Genomic DNA, 17,609 nt, shown 5'->3' on the forward strand with positions numbered 1-17,609 from the left:
AAAAAAAAAATGCTCTTAACATAATAAAAAGAAATAATAGGAATCTACTATGCCCTGCACCTATCACCCAATATCAGCATTTTCCAACTTAGTCAGTCTCTGGCCACCTGTTTTTTAAGCTAAATATTTTCAGGAACTTGTTTCTTGGTACAATTCTTCTTTGACTTCATTTTTATTGGAAGCTTAGGTCCTCATTATAAAGATAAGCCATTAAATATTAAATCAATTCCTTGTTGTTGAACACTTAAGTAATTTCCAATTTTGCACCATTATCACCATGCTTCTATGAACTTTTAGTGGCTAAATCTGCCCCCTCATCCATGACTGTTGTCTTAGGATAAATTCCTAGAAATGAAGCTGTTGCTTCAAAGGTGATGTGCTAAAAGGTGGTAGGTAAAGACTAGGTTTCAAAAATAAGAGCTAACTTAACATCTGAAGTTCAGCTCACTCATCTGAATAATGGTCCCTATGGGATTACAGGAGACTGTTATAAGAGGACAATATATAAGGATCTTAGCCCTGTGCCTGGCACATCCCAGACTTTCAGTAAATTGGCCCACTTGTGCTGCCATGCACACTTTTAAATCTTGTAATCATGATAAGTTTTCTATTTGTCTTGCCAGCTGTTGAAACTCGAGTTGTCAGGGACAATTGCTCGCAGAATATCTTCAACTTGAAAGCCCATATGAACTCAATGGAAATTCACTGCAGCGAAATCAACCAGGAAAAAAACCAAGGTACGTGTGAGGCTCATGCAGAATCCCTGGGACACAGAGCACTACCACCATGAGTCTTGAGGAAGTCTCTCCAATAGGCACATTATTTTGCAACTGCCTCAGGCCATGTAAGCTCATCTCTCTGATAAAAAGATAACTTTGAAGCTGTCAGTAGATTTTTTTATAGACCTTTAATGCTGACTTAGGGGACAGACCAGCATTCTCTCTCAGTAGTTCCCTCTGTTCTCCTACCTCAGTGACACTATCCTGAAAACCCCTCCCACAGGTGTTCCATTTACACATGCGCACGCCCATGCTCACTGGGCCCAGGTATCCATAATTACTAGTGCACATGCAAGCCATAGATGCTAATGGTGGGAGGGTATTAAAAAGCCTATTTTAAACTCATTTACCCTACACATACCCCTAAGGAAGTTGTTACTCTAAGATTGTGGCATTGGAGTCTCTTGCATAAAAAAAATAATAATAAAAGAAATTAAATGAAGGTTTTCGAGCCCTTGCTGGTGGTGCAACAGGTTAAGACCCTGCACTGCAAGCGAACTGCAGCCGCTTCAGTGTGAGTTCGATCCCTGTCCTGGAGGTGATCCACATGGCCTGGCAGACTTCTCCTGTCAGACCTGCTGCTCCCCTCAGCAATGTACTTTGTCAATCTGCCTGTTCTGCTCCCTACTCTCTCTGGTGAAGCCTCCACCACCCCTGCACCTCTGGCTTGAACCCGAGTTCTGTATGCATAAATAATTTTTTTTAAAAAAAGGTTTTCTACTCTTTAGCTTGGAAGAGCATCTTTGCAATTTTGGGCCTGTTTTCTATCTCAGTTTGGATTCACCTACAATCAATCCCTGGAGCAAGTGAAAGTGTTACAGGGCAGCCCAGAGTGAACTGGGCCCCTGTCAGTGGAGCCTCACCCACACGCTTAAAATTCATTTATACTGAGGCACTCACAAAAGGGTCAAAATGAGCTTATTTACAAAAAGGGGGAAAGAACAGGAAACAACAACTGGAGTATCTTATCAGCTCAGCAAACTTGGAGCTCTGGTAACAAACTAACTGAAAGCCCCAAGTCACGCAGTCCCAGAGAGCTGTTTCCCTAGTGAGAAAGCGAGAGACCCCATGGCTTCCTATTTATTCCCCAATGTCCCAGAATTCCTGTTTAGCTCCACCCTTGGGTCCTTTCTGTTCTCTCCCTGGTACTGCTGGGAATTGTAGTTTCCAATCACTGGAGTAGGGGGTAGAGTCCAGAAAGTTGGAGTAGGGGGTGGAGTCTGCAAGACTCTGCAGAGTGCCTTTAGGACATCCTTCCCCTTAGCAAAAGGAATTCAAGTAAAAGAAGTGTGAGAAGTAGCCCCAGGTAGCAACAGGAGGTTTATTAGTCAGTGCCCTCCAAAGAAACAGAACCTATGGGGGTAGGAGGTGCACACACGCATGTATTCAGAGAGAGAGACAGAGATGTTGACTTGGGGGAACAGAGAGTTTTAAAGATTTGACTGTTATGACAATTCTAAAATCTTGTCTGTATTCTGGAGACCTAGCAAAGAGTTGATGTTGCAGCTCAAATCCAAAGACAGTTTGTAGATAGAATTTCCTCCTCCACCGAAGAAAGTTAGTCTTTTTTCTGAAGGCCCTCGGCTGATTGGATGATGACTACCACCAGATGGAGGGCAAACTATCTTAACATCTAAGGTATTTACTGATTATCTCATTTTTAAAAACACAGCAACATCCAGACTGGTATTTCACTAAATATACATTACTGTAGACTAGCTACACTGACACATAAATTAACCACCCCAGTCTGCGCACAGAGGAAGCAAGCCGGGAACAGAAGGCGGCCCACACAGGCATTGCTATATTAGAATTAGGAGCAGCTGTGAGCCTGGGGCTCAGTTCCACCAAATCATCCCATTCCAGGAGAGAGAGCTGATCTGTTTATCCACCTGCTCTGATGCATAGCTCTTTACAGAACTGGTTGGGAACCCTTCTGATCTGTCCTGTCTACAGCACCCAGGCAGAATCACAGCTGCTTGTGGGTAGACTCCATCAGCATATAGAGAACCTAAGAAAAAATCAGTGTGCTTATGGAATCTGCTACAACCTGTGCAAAAGCGATTAGATTGTTACTATAAATTATTCCACTGTTACCAGGCTATTGCCATATAATTATAATTACTCTAGCAATATAAATGGGGCCTTAAAATCTAATTACATAAATGTAAGGAATAGTGATTTGTACAGTCACCAAAGGTCCCAAAGTACAAATGTAATGTAGACAACTAAGCAGGTGCTGAGCTGAGACTGTCTCAGATGATCATGAGGCTATAGGTTCCTCTCACTTCCTCTCCTGCCCTGAGAATATAAGAACTTGAATCTACCTCCGCTTAAGAAAGTGCTGGGTAAAGAAGGATGGGAACGAAGCACATAATTTCATGCTTGCATTGCGGCTGGGTTCCTCTGTAACTCAGTTTGAAGGCAAGCACGCAAGGCTTCAAGGTACACGCTAAACAAATCACATCCATTTGCTCCCCTGGCATGTCCCTGCCTCCCCACCCTAATGCACGCTTCCTGAAAGGCAGAAAACATGGATTCTTTCTCTCTCTAGTCACAATTATGGGTGTAGATCCCGAAGAACAGTGACAAATGCTCATTGCATTAAACCCACATTTAAGCTAAGTCTTCAGCATTAATAAGAGAAAAGAACACAGACAGGTTCGTGACAAACTCCAAGAGGGGATTTTCTCTGCCCTTCAAGTTCTGTCTAGGGTCAGATGATTCTTTATCATGGGGAGGCATCTATAGGGTGTTGAGCAGGATCCTGGTCTTTATCCACAAGATGCCGAATGGCAACCCCCCCAATTTTGGCAAACAAAAATACCTCCAGACATTGTCCACTGTCCTTTAAGGGGGGGCCGAGTCACCACGCGGTTGAGAGCCTGTGGTCTCAAAATAGAGACCAATTGAGAGCAACTTTCTCATTTATGTCACAACAGAGACAATTTCTTTTCAAGGATTTATTTATATATGCATACAGAGCTGGGATACAGGCCAGAGGTGCAGGGGCAGTGAGAGGATTCACCAGAGACAAAGCAGGGAAAGAACAGGCAGACTAAGGAATTATACTGCTGAGGGGAGCAGCAGGTGAGACAGGAGAGGTCTGCCCCAGGGCAGGGATCTAACTCAGGCTGAAGTAGCTTTAGCTTCTTAGTTCTGTGCTATAACCCGCTGCACTACAAGGGAGGCCCCGAAACAGAGACAATTTTAAGGTTGGAAGGGGATGCTATTAAATCTCACCAGGGCACCAGGTGTGTACTAACACCAACAAGGGCTCCTGGTCAGACACAATCACATGACTCCCTGAAACCCCTTACTTTGTTCCAGTGAACAAACCCAGGCCACAGAGACCAACCTTGGAAACTTGTACAGGCACTTTTTTCTGTTTGAGATTTTGCTCTCTCACACCTGCTGATGTTTTCCAACCACCTACCATTGTTTCATTTTGGTGAATGGAAACTGACATTACTCAGAAAAACCCAGAAAAGTCAACATCCTGCATTTGATCCCTCAAGCAAGGCCAGAGGAACCTAAATAGAAAAGTTTGTTGAGAGATTTATTCCAATAGGATGAGCCTCACCGTTAAGTTCATGGCCACATTAAAATTGGAACCCATAAACCTAATCCTCACCTCTACACCCTTAACTACTTACTGTGTATGACCTCTTTGTCATGTGGATTTCTCACCACACCAGCACAACGAATAATCAGTACTTATGTCCATGCAAATATGTTCATATTATTTAATGTTTAAATGTGATTTTAAAAAAAAATGAAATAAATGTGATTTTTTTTAAAGATGTATTTATTATTTATGCATACAGAACTGGGGCACAGGCCAGAGTTGCAGGGGCAGTGAGAGGATTCACCAGAGACAGCATGGGGAGCAGAACGGGCAGATCAACAAAATACATACCTGAGGGGAGCAGTGGGGTGAAACTGGAGAGGTCTATGGTGCCATGTGGGTCACCTCTAAGACCTGGATCTAACTAGCACCAGTGAAAGGGCAGCTGCTGCTAGCTTCACAGTGCTGCTCTTTAACCTGTTGCACCACCAGGGAGGGCCCTTAAATGTGATTCTTATATATATGCATACCTACATATCTACAGGTGACCCTTGAACAACACAGGAGGAAGGGGAGCCATTCCCCTATGTAGTCAAAAATGCACATATAACTATTGATGCCTTGAAATCTTGACTGAATAGCCTCCTATTGACTGGAAACCCTACTGATAACAGTCAAAATACACTTATTTTGTATGTATTTATGCATGTTATATGTATTATATACTACATTCTTGAAATAAAATAAACTTAGAGAAAAGAAAATGTTATAAAGGAAATATATTTACAGTTCTGTATTTATAAATACCAAGTCTATGTTGTCTGTTTACATTAAAATGTTTTTAGGAAAGGGGCCCCCCAGTGGACCGGGGGTTAGTATCAGTGCTACCATCATGTAGCTTGAAGCGGCCTGAGTTCCTACGTTAGCCCAGGGCCTAACCCGTCTGGTGCAGCAGACCTCTCCTGTCTTGTCCAATGCTCCCCTCAGCTGTGTGTCTCAGTAGACCCACCTGTTCTGCTCCCAGCTCTGTCTCTGGTGATCCTCTCACCCCCATACCTCTGACCAACACCCCAGTTCTTCTACATAAAAATAAATAAAATTCTTACAATAAAAGTTTCATTATTTTAAAAATATGTTTAGGAAAGAAAGATGCTTTAAAAGAATTCACCACTTACCACATTTACCACATGTGTGGTTTCCAAACAATGTAGCCTGTATAGTCACCCAAGAAGTTTAGTGCCTGTTGGAAGAATAGAATTTAAGCCACATGAAGTGACTAATGGACACTGGGTTCTCACAGCCTAGCATGGGCGCCACTTCAAATACAAGTTCAGAGAAAGAAGCATCACAAATTGCTTACGGGAAAACTTCTTGAGTCAGAGGCTGGCTTGAGCTAGGTCTTAAGGATGAGTTGGCTCTGGGAAGAGCATGAAAGGAATGAGCTTCCTGAGCACACTTGAACACACATAACAGCAATCATGGAGGCCTGACAGGTTTGGGGTGGGAAAGGTGGCCAGAAGGTGACAGTGCAAAGACTCCATCATTTTGTTTTCTCAGGTCCCAGTGCAGTTGCCTTCATTTCATATGCTTCTCTTGGACACATCATAAATGCCACTTTTTTTAAAGAGATGAGTGAGAATGATCAAGTTTACCTGAACTCCCAGATAGTGAGTGCTGCAACGAGACCCAAGAGGAATACAACTCTCTCTGAGCCTGTGATTCTGACTTTTCAACACACAGAGGTGAGTCAAAACTGCAGTTAGAACTTGCTTAAGTATCACAGCAGTAGACCAAATGACATATATTCTCCCTATTCAGGGGGTTCTAGACCCTTGCCGTCCCATACAGTAGTCTACAGCCACTACAGCCATTGAGTGTTTGAAATGTGGCAGGTCTGAATTGTTTTATTTAAGATTTATTTATTTATCCATTACAGAACTGGGGTACAAGCCAGAGGTGCAGGGGCAGTGAGAGGATTCACCAGAGACAGTGGGGAGCAGGACAGGCTGGCAGATGAAGAACATTGCTGAGGGAAGTAGCGGGCAGGTCAGGAGAGGTCTACCGTGCCATGTGGGTCACCTCCTGGGCAGGCACTTCCATGATCGAATTCATGCTGAAGTGGCTTAAGTTTCTTAGTGCTGTGCTTTAACCCACTGTGCCACGAGGGAGGGCCCTGAATTAAGATCTTAAAGACTTAGTATTTTCATATGTAGGCTTAGCATTTCCAGATTTCAAAAACTAAGTAAGAAAAAAGTATAAAATACCACCTTACTAATTTTTTATTAATTATATGTATTGTTTTGCTTTAACAAATTGAGATAATATTTTGAATAAAGAAGGTTAAGTAAAGTATATTATTAAAATTAATTGAACTTGTTTCTTTACCTTTTTTAACATGGCTGGTAGAAAATTCCAAATTACATAAGCAACTCACTTGATATTTCTCTTGGGTGGTATTATTCTGGAGCTTGGGATTATTTTACTTACAAGTACTTCCTATTACTGTGAAATTTCAGCTGAGACATGAAATTCATTCCACACAGAAGCCAGGTGTAGTTATTAAGTCTAGATAACAATCAAAAATACTTTTGTTTTATCCATTGCTTTTGCCCTTTTTCTGCCCCTACTCTTGACCCAACAGATTATCACTTTGTTTTTTTCTCTTTCATTCTGTTTTTCAAAAAAGAAAGAAAGAAAAAATAAATCCTCCTATTTGTACAACTTGGACGGTCCTTGGGGTATTATGCTACATGAGATGAGTGTGACAGAGAAAGATAAACAATGTACGGTCTTCTTTATATCTGGAATCTAAAATACCAAGCTCACAGAAAGAGAGAACAGATTGGTGGTTACCAGAGGCAGCGAGTGGAGAAGGAATACCAGGCTGGAGAAATGGGTGCAGATAATCAAAGGGACAAATTCCCAGTTATAAAATGAATGAGGTCTGGAATGTAATGTGAAGTATGATGATCTAGATAAAAATACCGTACAGGGCCCTCCCTGGTGGCACAGCAGGTTAAAGTACAGCAGTAAGAAGCTAAAGCCACTTCAGCATGAGTTCAATCCCTGCCCGGAGGTGACCTCATGGCAGGCAGACCTCTCCTGACCCGCCCACTGCTCCCCTCAGCAGTGTGCTTCATCAATCTGCCTACTCTGCTCCCCACTCTGTCTCTGGTGAATCCTCTCACCACCCCTGCACCTCTGGCTTGTATCCCAGTTCTGTATGCATAACTAAATAAATCTTTTTAAAAAATGTAAATCACCTGAGTGTTCTAGCACAAGCATCTCGTCATTCATCACTTGCAACGTAGACTGACACTCTGAGAGTCCCGCCCAAGAAAGTTGTGTGTTCTGTTTTTAGATGAATCGTATTTTCGACAAGGCCTTCTGTGTCTACTGGGATAGCACAGAGGAGGGCAGCCACTGGTCCAGGCACGGCTGCTACGTGATGCATGTGAATGAAAGCCACACGGTGTGCAATTCCACCCACCTGTCCAGCTTCGCTGTCCTCATGGCCATCACCAACCAGGTACCAGTGAAACATTTAACTCCCCTTCCTAGGCCCTCGAGATAGAGTGGTCAGAGGAGGCCTCTGTAAAAATTAATTACTTGAGCTAATATATAAATATTAAGAATCAGGAACATGGGTGAGCCGAAAATTGCATCCTGAGAAGTGAGATTGGTGGTTGTCAGGGTTGAGAAGGAGGATAGGGACTGATGGCTGCATGGGCATGGAGTCTCATTGGGCAGTAGTAAAGGTGTTTTAAAAGTAGATCACAACACTGTGAATGTACAACACTGTATCAAGTGCTACTGAACTACACAAGGCAATTTGGCTAATTGGTGTTATTTGGATTTTAATCTTTGTGATATTGTGATTTATGATAAATATATATTCATATGTGTATGTTCATATGTGCATCTGACGTTTGTCCCAGTTTAGGAGCACCAAACTCCTAAAGCCCTTGGAATTTCCTAAGTGATGAGAACAATAAAGCTGCCTTTTATTATATTAATGAAGCAACTTTTGGACATATCTCAAGATGGGGGCTGGCTACTAGGGGAACCAACCCTATCATTACAGGCTGGAACTTTCAGTCCCAACATCTGACCTCTGAGGCTGAGTGTAACTGATCAGTCTGGAGTTTGTAAGGAAAACCTGAAAGGGTGGGAACAGAGGAGTTTGCAGTGGCGAGCATGTGCAGCTTTAGGAGAGGGCACCTAAGCTCTGCCCTTCCCCATATATTGTTCTATGCAGCTCTCCCTTCCAGCTCTGCCTGAGTTATAACCTTTTACAGTAAACAGTGATCAAGTAAGATGTTTCTCTGCATTGTGTGAGCTGCTCTAGCAAATGAATCAAACCCAAGGAGAGGAGTCATTGCAACTCCGGTCTATAGCCAGTTAGTCAAAAGCAGAGGTGTTTGCAATGGGGAATAGCATCTGAAATAGGTACTAGACTGAACTAACTCAGGATCCGAGTGTTCAATAGTTCATTCCTATGATTCACTCATATTTATGTTATTTTTGATATATACATTGTATTTCACAGTTTTTGAAGGTTAAAAAATAAAGGACTAGAATGTTCTAAAGGTAACATTGAAATAAGTGAAAATCCTTATAGAAACATGAGGGGTGGTGATTATCATTTCACATTAACGTATCTTGTTAATTTTGCATGATTCACTTAATCTATGGTCCCTGAATTTAATGAGTCCCCAAGGGCAGAAATAGTGTTTTAGTTTTGGGGTCTGCCACAAACAAATCCTGAGACATGGATTGTAGGGCAAATAGTTTCTCTGGAAGTTGAGCTCAAGACATATCAGTAGGACTTCCCTTTATCCATGGGGAGTGAGGAGGGAAGACAGATGGCAAAGGATCCATTAAAGAGAAAGTTAACTCCATGTACAAGGAGTGCTTAGTCCCATTGGGCAATTCTGGAAGACATCCTAGGATATGCATCTCCAAAGTATCCCCTATGTGGGCCAGGGAACTGGAGTATTTACCAGTTTCCCAACTATTGTGTTTGAGGGCAGCTTCCACGGGCAGTATTGCCCCAGCATTATGATTAGCTCTGGTAAGTGCAAGCATGTTGACACGGCAGGAGAAACACCCCCAGTTAGAGACACTGAAGTCTACAGACAGTAGCTGGGAGCTGGGGACAGGTGCGTGTGGGCTTCCTGAACCTCTGTGGGTACGAGAAAGCCTGGCATAGCTATCCATTTCAGTTTGAATCTGCTACACAAGGTAGCACCTGAGGTTAAAAAAATGGTGTGATGTATTTACCAGCTTTTCAAGAAGGCTGATCACATGTTAAGTATCCTTAACACAAAAAAAGAAAAACAAGAGAGCACAAAAAAACATTTTGGAGGTGCTATATATGTTTACTACCTTTGATTGTGATGATGGCATCATGGATCTAATGCATATGTTCAAACTCATCAAAATGCATACATTCAGTATTTACAATATTTTGTATATTAAGTATGCCTCAGTAATGGTCACTTCCAGAGCAGAAGGGGTTCAAGAGGTGTGTAGGGGAAACAACTGGATGGTGCTAGATGGAAACTAGACTGCTAGTGGCAGACCTGACTTGGTACATACAAATGTTGAGGTGTGAAGTTGTACACTTGAAACTTGCAGTGTTGTAGACCCAAATTAAAAAGGGAAAATTATCAGAATGGTGGGAAGATAGGGAAGAGCACTAGGGGTCCCTCCTAGAAGAACCTGAGGAGAGACATCCTCTGCTGTCAAAAAAGCAACAAGAATGTGAGAGAAAGAAAAGCATTTCATTTAAAATAAATTAATTATAAAAATTTAAAAATTAATTATAAATTAATTATAAAAATTTATTAACAACAGTACGTTGTTAATAAATTTTTCAAAAGAAAGAAAAAACTCATCTGACTAACACTTGCTACACTGTATCAGTATATCCTTCCACAGTAAACCAGAGGTCTGGTAAGTAAAATGTTTCTCAGTTCTGTGTGCTAATCTAGCAAATTAGTCAAGACCAAGTTGGGGAGGCTGGTGGACCCTCCAGCCTATAGGCAGGCAGGCAGAAGCCTGGGTAACAACCTGGGCTATTGTGGGATGCCCAGTTTCACAGGAGAGAAGCCATAATCCCAAGCAAGAAGGTGTGACTGTGATCTTCTTTCTGCTGGGTCTCAGGAGGAGGATCCTGTGCTGGTTGTGATCACCTACGTGGGACTGAGCCTCTCTCTGCTCTGTCTCTTCCTGGCCGCCCTCACCTTTCTGCTGTGTAAAACCATCCAGAACACCAGCACCTCAATCCACCTGCAGCTCTCAATTTGCCTCTTCTTGGCCCACCTGCTCTTCCTCACAGCCATTGACAAAACTGAGATCAAGGTACTGACAGTGTCCCAAAAGAAACCCTGCCCTGCTCAGGGGATGTTGAGTTCATGGAGTTCTCTGCACTGGCCTCCTTAGTAACATGGCCCAGGGAAGAAGGAATGGCAAATTTCACAGTGACAGACATAACCAAATCCCATAATAATTCCTTCATATGCATCAGAGATATCCATGATGGCAGTGATCTTAGAGATACCCCTTACCTTCCTGATGACACCTCCTTCTTCCCCAGGTCTTGTGCGCCATCATTGCAGGTGCCTTACATTATCTCTACCTGGCCTCCTTCACCTGGATGCTGCTGGAGGGACTGAACCTCTTCCTCACTGCACACAACCTGAGAGTGGTCAACTACTCCAACATAAACAAATTCATGAAGTGGTTCATGTTTCCAGTGGGCTATGGGGTCCCGGCTGTTATCGTGGCTGTTTCTGCAGCATTCAAGTCTCACCTTTATGGAACACGCCATCAGTGAGTTGACTCCTTCTAGGTTCTGGATGGCTGTGGAGATGTGTTCATGATGGTAACTGGAATATCCAAACCAACTGCACTCCACATTCACCTTGAAGTAGTATCTCTAACCTTTTCCCATTGAGTCAGGGAAACATGGTGATAAGAACATGGAAGTTTCTAGAAGGAGGTAGTTTTACAGTTAGGTTCCAGCTTCATCCCTCCCATGATATGGGACCACAATCCTTAAATCTCAGTGCCCTCATTCTTGAAATAAAGATAATGTTTGTTCCCATTGTCCAACCCTCACAACACTCGTGTGAAAATTAAGCTGTGCTTGAAAAATGTTTAACATGCATACATGGTAGTTAATAACCAAAGACTTCTGTCATCAGTTGACATTTTCAGAAAATGCTGGGGAAAATTCTTTTTAGGAAAGCCATCACTTCAGCTGTCTCTGATTTCTGTGTCCCTTTTCCCAGCTGCTGGCTCAATGTGAAGCAGGGATTCATCTGGGGTTTCCTCGGCCCTGTCTGTGCCATTATTTGTGTGAGTATGTGTTTCCAATGTCTTAACCAGAATAAATGTCCAAAGTGTCAGGTGGAAGATAGTACAAGAGAACAGTTTCTCATTGCATGATTTGATTTTTCCACCTGCTACCAACTCCATGCCATGTGCAGAGACATAGGAGATTTGTTCAATTTACAATGAATGGAGAACATCGTGTTAACTTGCATTCTGCATGTTCTATGTTATTCCTACAGGTGAATTTTGTGTTTTTTTCCTTGGTCCTTTGTATTTTGAAAAAGAATCTTTGTTCCCTCAACAGTGAAGTGTCAACTATACAGAATATAAGGTAAGAAAAGGCAAAAGGTACTTCCAATGCTCTTTCTTCATAATGGTCCCTCTTACTTATCCCTATATTTATACACACCGCAAACAGGCTCCAGAAAAACAGCAAAGTCAATGTCATCTCCCACCATCACAATGAATGAGAAGCTGTATTAGCTGGAGTACAGGCTAAGAGGCTGTGCCAGAATAGTAGAACAGATTTATTTCACATTAATGTCACATGCCAAAGGATAGCAGCCCAGGGCTGCTCTTCATACAGCAATCTTTTTACCTTATTGCTCCACCTTTCCCCAGGTTGTTGTCTTTGTCAGTATCCCATTGAGGGAAAGGAGGTGTTATGGAAGTTGTACTATTCCACATTTGTTCATATTCATATCCCATTGGTTAGACTTTGGTCACATGGTTAGACATGGTCACACCATGTTGCAAGGGAAACTGGGAATTGTTAGCCTCTACCTGGGTAACCTTGGGTCTTTAATAAACTGAAAAAGGATATAACACTAAAAGAAAGAAAAGACAAATAGGAAGAATGAACAGTCTGCCACACAACACAAGATGCATGCATGGTTGTCAAAACAACCAAGATTTGCTAATCCATCAGTTACTGAAAGTATAAACTCTGCAGAAATTCTATGAGTTGAGCTAATACTAAAGGATCCCCAACCAATAGAGGCCAATTTAGCTAATTAAGAAAAATTCAAATTTTCTATCTCCAGTTATGTAGAATAGATTCTGAAAAGACTTAGACTAAAATATAATTCAAAATAATACTATTTCCAAAAAAGACTGAAGGCAGGAACATGAGGGAGACCATAGACTGCCTCTGGAGATATCTTTGAGCTCACTGAGTAGGTTCTCTGAACAAAGCCCACACTCCCAGATTGAAAGGTTGAAAGAATTTATGGACAAGAGGTTATCAGTGAAATGAAATGATGGCAGACATGTCCAAGGGCTACTGCAGAGACTTTATTACTTCACGAATCATGACAGATGTGTGATGGTAACAAGTGGTCAACAGAACACTGGGATGGTGGTTATATAAGGAAATAGTATCATCATGTCAGGAACCTTAGAACTAGTATAAACAGCACCTATGTCTACAGAGAAAAAGCTGCTTCCACATGTCTCCTCATTTTACCATGGTATAAAATTTGTGTTGTGTGCATTTTCTTATTGGGCTTTTTTTTTAAAGATTTATTTATTTGTGCATACAGAACTGGGGTACAGAGGCTCAGGGGCGGCAAGAGACAAGAGTGGGGAGCAGAACAGGCAGACTGGTGAAGTACACTGCTGAGGGGAGTAGCGGGCGAGTCAGGAGACGTCTGCCATGCCATGTGATCACCTCCAGGGCAGGCGGGAATCGAACTCATGCGAAGTGGCTTTAGCTGCTCAGTGCTGTGCTTTAACCCGCTGTGCCACCAGAGAGGGCCTCTTATTGGGCTTTTTTGTTAAATTTTATAGTAGTCAGAAATTGGGGGTTATGGATTTTTTTATTTATTAAAATTATTTAAATGATTTAAATTATTTAAATGACTATTTAAATAATAACAAGATTAACACATTTGTTAAACTTTTTCAAAAATTTTCAAAATACATAAAGTCAAAAGGACAAGTGGTTCATTGCCCCTTTTCCTGTTACTTCTTCTCAGAAAAGTCAAGTTAGCAAGCTGTAAGATACAATGCATATGATATTTTCCCCAGACATTTTTTTGTGTATTATCTATTTAACAAACAGGCACACATACAATAGAATCACACTACATAAATTTTTCCTCAACTAGCTTTTCACACTTAACTGACATATTTTAAAATTAGGGAAATAGAGATACATAAGTGGGGTGAGCTTAACTAACCTGGAAATGTCCCAGTTTATGCCTATAGAACCCCTTTTTTATATCTCTACCTGAATAACAATTTAAATGATCCCCATCTCTAAATCATAGAGAGATAAATAACCACAAGTTTGAGAATGCTTTACCTGTAGGCGGTATTAATATTCCTCTATGTAGGGTCCTAAATACATATGCTAATGTCTCACAGAATGTTTGCAGTAAACTTATGGAATAGAATGTTTTTTTAATAATATAATAGTTTATTTTTACATCATTTTGTTCCTTTTTCCATCTCAGTTGTAATCCTCGTGGGTTTCCCATCATCAAATCAGCCATATGCCATCACCATAGTCCAGTGCACTTCCCTCCCCAGAATAGAATGTCTTTAGAGCAGAGGGACCCGAGCTACAGAAAAATACAGTGACTTGCTGAGGGTCACACAGTCCCTTAATGCTGGATTGTGTTGAAACCCAGGTCTACTCATTGCAGATCTCTCACCATTCACACCAACTCAATAGAGGTGTCCTGGCCCATGATTCTCTTTTTGGCATCAGTCTTTCCAAATCCCTGCAGGATGCTGACATTCAAAGCTGCAGCTCAGCTCTTCATCCTGGGATGCACATGGATTCTGGGAATCCTGCAGGTAGGTCCGGGTGCCCAGGTCATGGCCTACTTGTTCACCATCATCAACAGCCTGCAGGGCGTCTTCATCTTCCTGGTCTACTGCATCCTCAATCAGCAGGTAAACACTGACTTTCTTTATGGTTTTTAAGTTAAGAAAATTATAGAGGGATGTAACTCCATCAATTTTTATGACTTTCAGAAAATAAGCAATTGCTACATCAAAGAAATATGTTTTTCTTTGGCTTTTCTGTTTGTTACAATCAGCATTTTGCTAAGTAACAACCTCGAAAATTCTTCTCAGTCTGGATCTGGCAGGTTGGTTGGAGTCCAGCTGCTTTTGCCTGAGCTCATCTTGGCTTGGCTCCAAGATGCAGTTCATGTTCAAACACACTCCTTGTGGCTCATCTAGAGCTTGGCAGAAGGCAGAACCACTCCCCAGGATATGTTCTTCTCTTGACAGTGGGAAAAAATCACAAGAAGGCAAGTCCTATTGGGCAACTCCATTTCAGGTCTTGTGATCCTATTTGCCTCATCTCCACTAATATCCCCATGGGTCCAAAAAAATCAACCATCTAAGCCCAAAGTCAAGAATAATGGAAGAATAATGCGGCACCCACCATGAATCTAAGATAGTGTAATTCTGTGACAGATGCAAAAATAATGAGGTGAATAATGCAACCAACCATATTTAAATACATTACCATGTGATGGCACAGTTTCCATAATAACATGTTTTAATAGTTCAACAATGTTAGGTAATTAACTTTCAACATTTTATTTAAAACATTTCAAACTTACAAAACATATGAAAGAATTACATAGTGAAGACACATATACCAAACACCTCAATCCTATAATGAACGTTGTACTATATTTGCTTTATCCCATATCCACATATGTACCCGTCCATCCACTGGTGTCATTAAATGCCAGTATTGCACTGATTAAAAAAGGCACCTATACCCCCATGTTTATTGCTGATTTATTTACAATGGGAAAAACATGGAAGCAGCCCAAATACCCAAAAGTAGATGACTGGATTAAAAAGATGTGGTACATATATACCATGGAATATTACTCAGCACCCAAAAAAGAGAAATACATGTCTTTTGCAGCAACATGGATGGAGCTGGAAGGGATCATGATTAGTGAAATAAGCCAGAAAGAAAAGGAAAAATATCAGATGGTTTCACTCACAGCAAGAGTATAAAGGACCAGGGGAGAAAATAATAATAATGAACAACGATATGCCAGAGACATTTTTAGAGGGTGGAGTGGGGAGTGGGGTCAAAAATGGGGAGGGGGAAAGTGTACTGGACTATGGTGATGGCATATGCGTGATTTGTGATGGGAAGCCCCCGGGGATTACAACTGAGATGGAAAAAGGCACAAAATGATGTAAAAATAAACTATTATATTATTTTAAAATAATAATAATAATAAAATAAAATAAATTTAAGGAAGTATAAATAAACAAACAGAACAAAAAGCCAGTGTTGCTTACACTATAACCAAAGAAACTCTTCTCAGTGGAAATATGTGCCTGAGTGAGCACAATGCAGACTTCAGTGCACGCTTCCCTCAGTTAAGCTAGGTTCCTGAGGCATCTCTTAATGTAAGCCTCTAAGTTTAGCTTAACGTTTTTATTCAATATAAAAATGCAAGGCAATTCACTTGTCTGCTGCAGGGGTGGGGGGGAAGACAATAATGTGTGCCTAAATTCAGGGAACATTGGGGGCTTTGTATTTGGTGAGACAAACCTCTATGATGATGCTTAACTAAAGAATCCCCAGCAATAACATATAGCCTCTAGAGTTGAACTCCAAGAAGATGAAGCTCTACTGTAGTCTATTAAATTGACACACTTCTACCTAGACTAGTTACATTATACTACATCCATAGAATGGGACTCTGTAACCATTAAATATAGTGTTATAAAAAACTAAAGCCCCAGTGAAGCTGAGATCCAGGTGGTCCAGGTCAGAAGGTGCAATGACCAAATCAACATAATCTAGCAACTAGAAAAAACACACTCAAGTTCTTTATTTGTACTTCTCAGGTCAAAAGAGAACACATAATCTAGGATCCTTTGGTTGAATTCAGCCACTAAGGCTCCAGGATTGTGACTGTGTAATACATGCCCTGACTGATACACTTTCTTTCCTGGTACAACTCCTCCTCCTCTCTCTCCTACTCCTTCCCCTCCTCCTACATCCCCAATCCCACTTCCATCTTCACTGCTTCAACTTTCTCCTTCTCCATTCCTCGTCTGTCTCCTTCTCTCCCTACTTACCCCTCTCTTCCTTCCTCCCTTCTTTTTCTTCCCTCACTCTGCATCCAGATGCCCACCAAACCAAACTGGAAAAGATCAGCTGCTTTAGTGTTGAAGGGGAGGAAGAAACTCACCTAACAGAGCACACATTCCCTAGAAAGCAAAAGGACAGGGTAGAACTGGAATGTTCAAATGTTAATTTTTGCCCAAAAATATTTGATGACTGCAAATATATTGGTGAAAAGGCAAGTTTTGAAACTTTATTCCAGAAAGGTTCCATTTTGTTTATATGATACATGTAAACATTCTTTGTTTATGCTAATGCTTTCAGGTATGAGATAAGTCACATTGCTTTTCACACAGTCCTCCCCAGAGAGGGACACTTAGCAATGTCTGTAACCTTTTTGATTGTCACAACTTGGGGGACAGATGCTACTGAGGTCTGGTGGGTGTAGGTTAAGGATGCTGCTATACATCCCACAGTGCATAGGTCCATTACCACCACAAAACATGAACCAACCAAGATGTAATAGTACCACAGTTGGGAAACGCTGGAATAGCACATGCTATTAATCACTCTCATATTATTTGGCATTCACTTCTGCATGCCCAAGATTGCTTACTGCAAACACCAATGACCAAGGCTATTGGCTTCTGCCTGCCCACTGGGTCTGTGTGGCCTATGCATGGGCTAGTTGGTAGGTCCAGAAAATACCGGTGCTTGAGAGCAACTATCAGCCAGAGATTTATGGGAGCTGATGGATGATGACCCAGCTCCATGTCTCTCTGGTAAGATGACTCTGAGATGTGTCCTACATTCGTCCCAGAGCCCACATGGAAATGGACTCCATGGTAGAAACACGATG

The 17,609-nt window shown here is 41.6% G+C and overlaps 1 protein-coding gene across 1 annotated transcript in view; it reads left to right on the forward strand.

Annotated features, from left to right (window-relative positions):
* The window catches only part of ADGRE3 (adhesion G protein-coupled receptor E3), a 52,960-nt gene that overhangs the window by 31,794 nt on the left and 3,557 nt on the right, over positions 1–17,609 (forward strand). The window contains exons 8-15 of the mRNA XM_004688232.1: positions 624–737; positions 5,905–6,089; positions 7,709–7,876; positions 10,516–10,713; positions 10,949–11,184; positions 11,646–11,712; positions 11,928–12,019; positions 14,421–14,589. Coding sequence (XP_004688289.1) covers positions 624–737; positions 5,905–6,089; positions 7,709–7,876; positions 10,516–10,713; positions 10,949–11,184; positions 11,646–11,712; positions 11,928–12,019; positions 14,421–14,589 — 1,229 coding nt within the window. The remainder of the gene's footprint in view (positions 1–623; positions 738–5,904; positions 6,090–7,708; positions 7,877–10,515; positions 10,714–10,948; positions 11,185–11,645; positions 11,713–11,927; positions 12,020–14,420; positions 14,590–17,609) is intronic.

Source organism: Condylura cristata, unplaced genomic scaffold, assembly GCF_000260355.1.
Source record: "Condylura cristata isolate star-nosed mole 26May11 unplaced genomic scaffold, ConCri1.0 scaffold00024, whole genome shotgun sequence".
In the NCBI taxonomy this organism is placed as follows: Eukaryota; Metazoa; Chordata; class Mammalia; order Eulipotyphla; family Talpidae; genus Condylura; species Condylura cristata.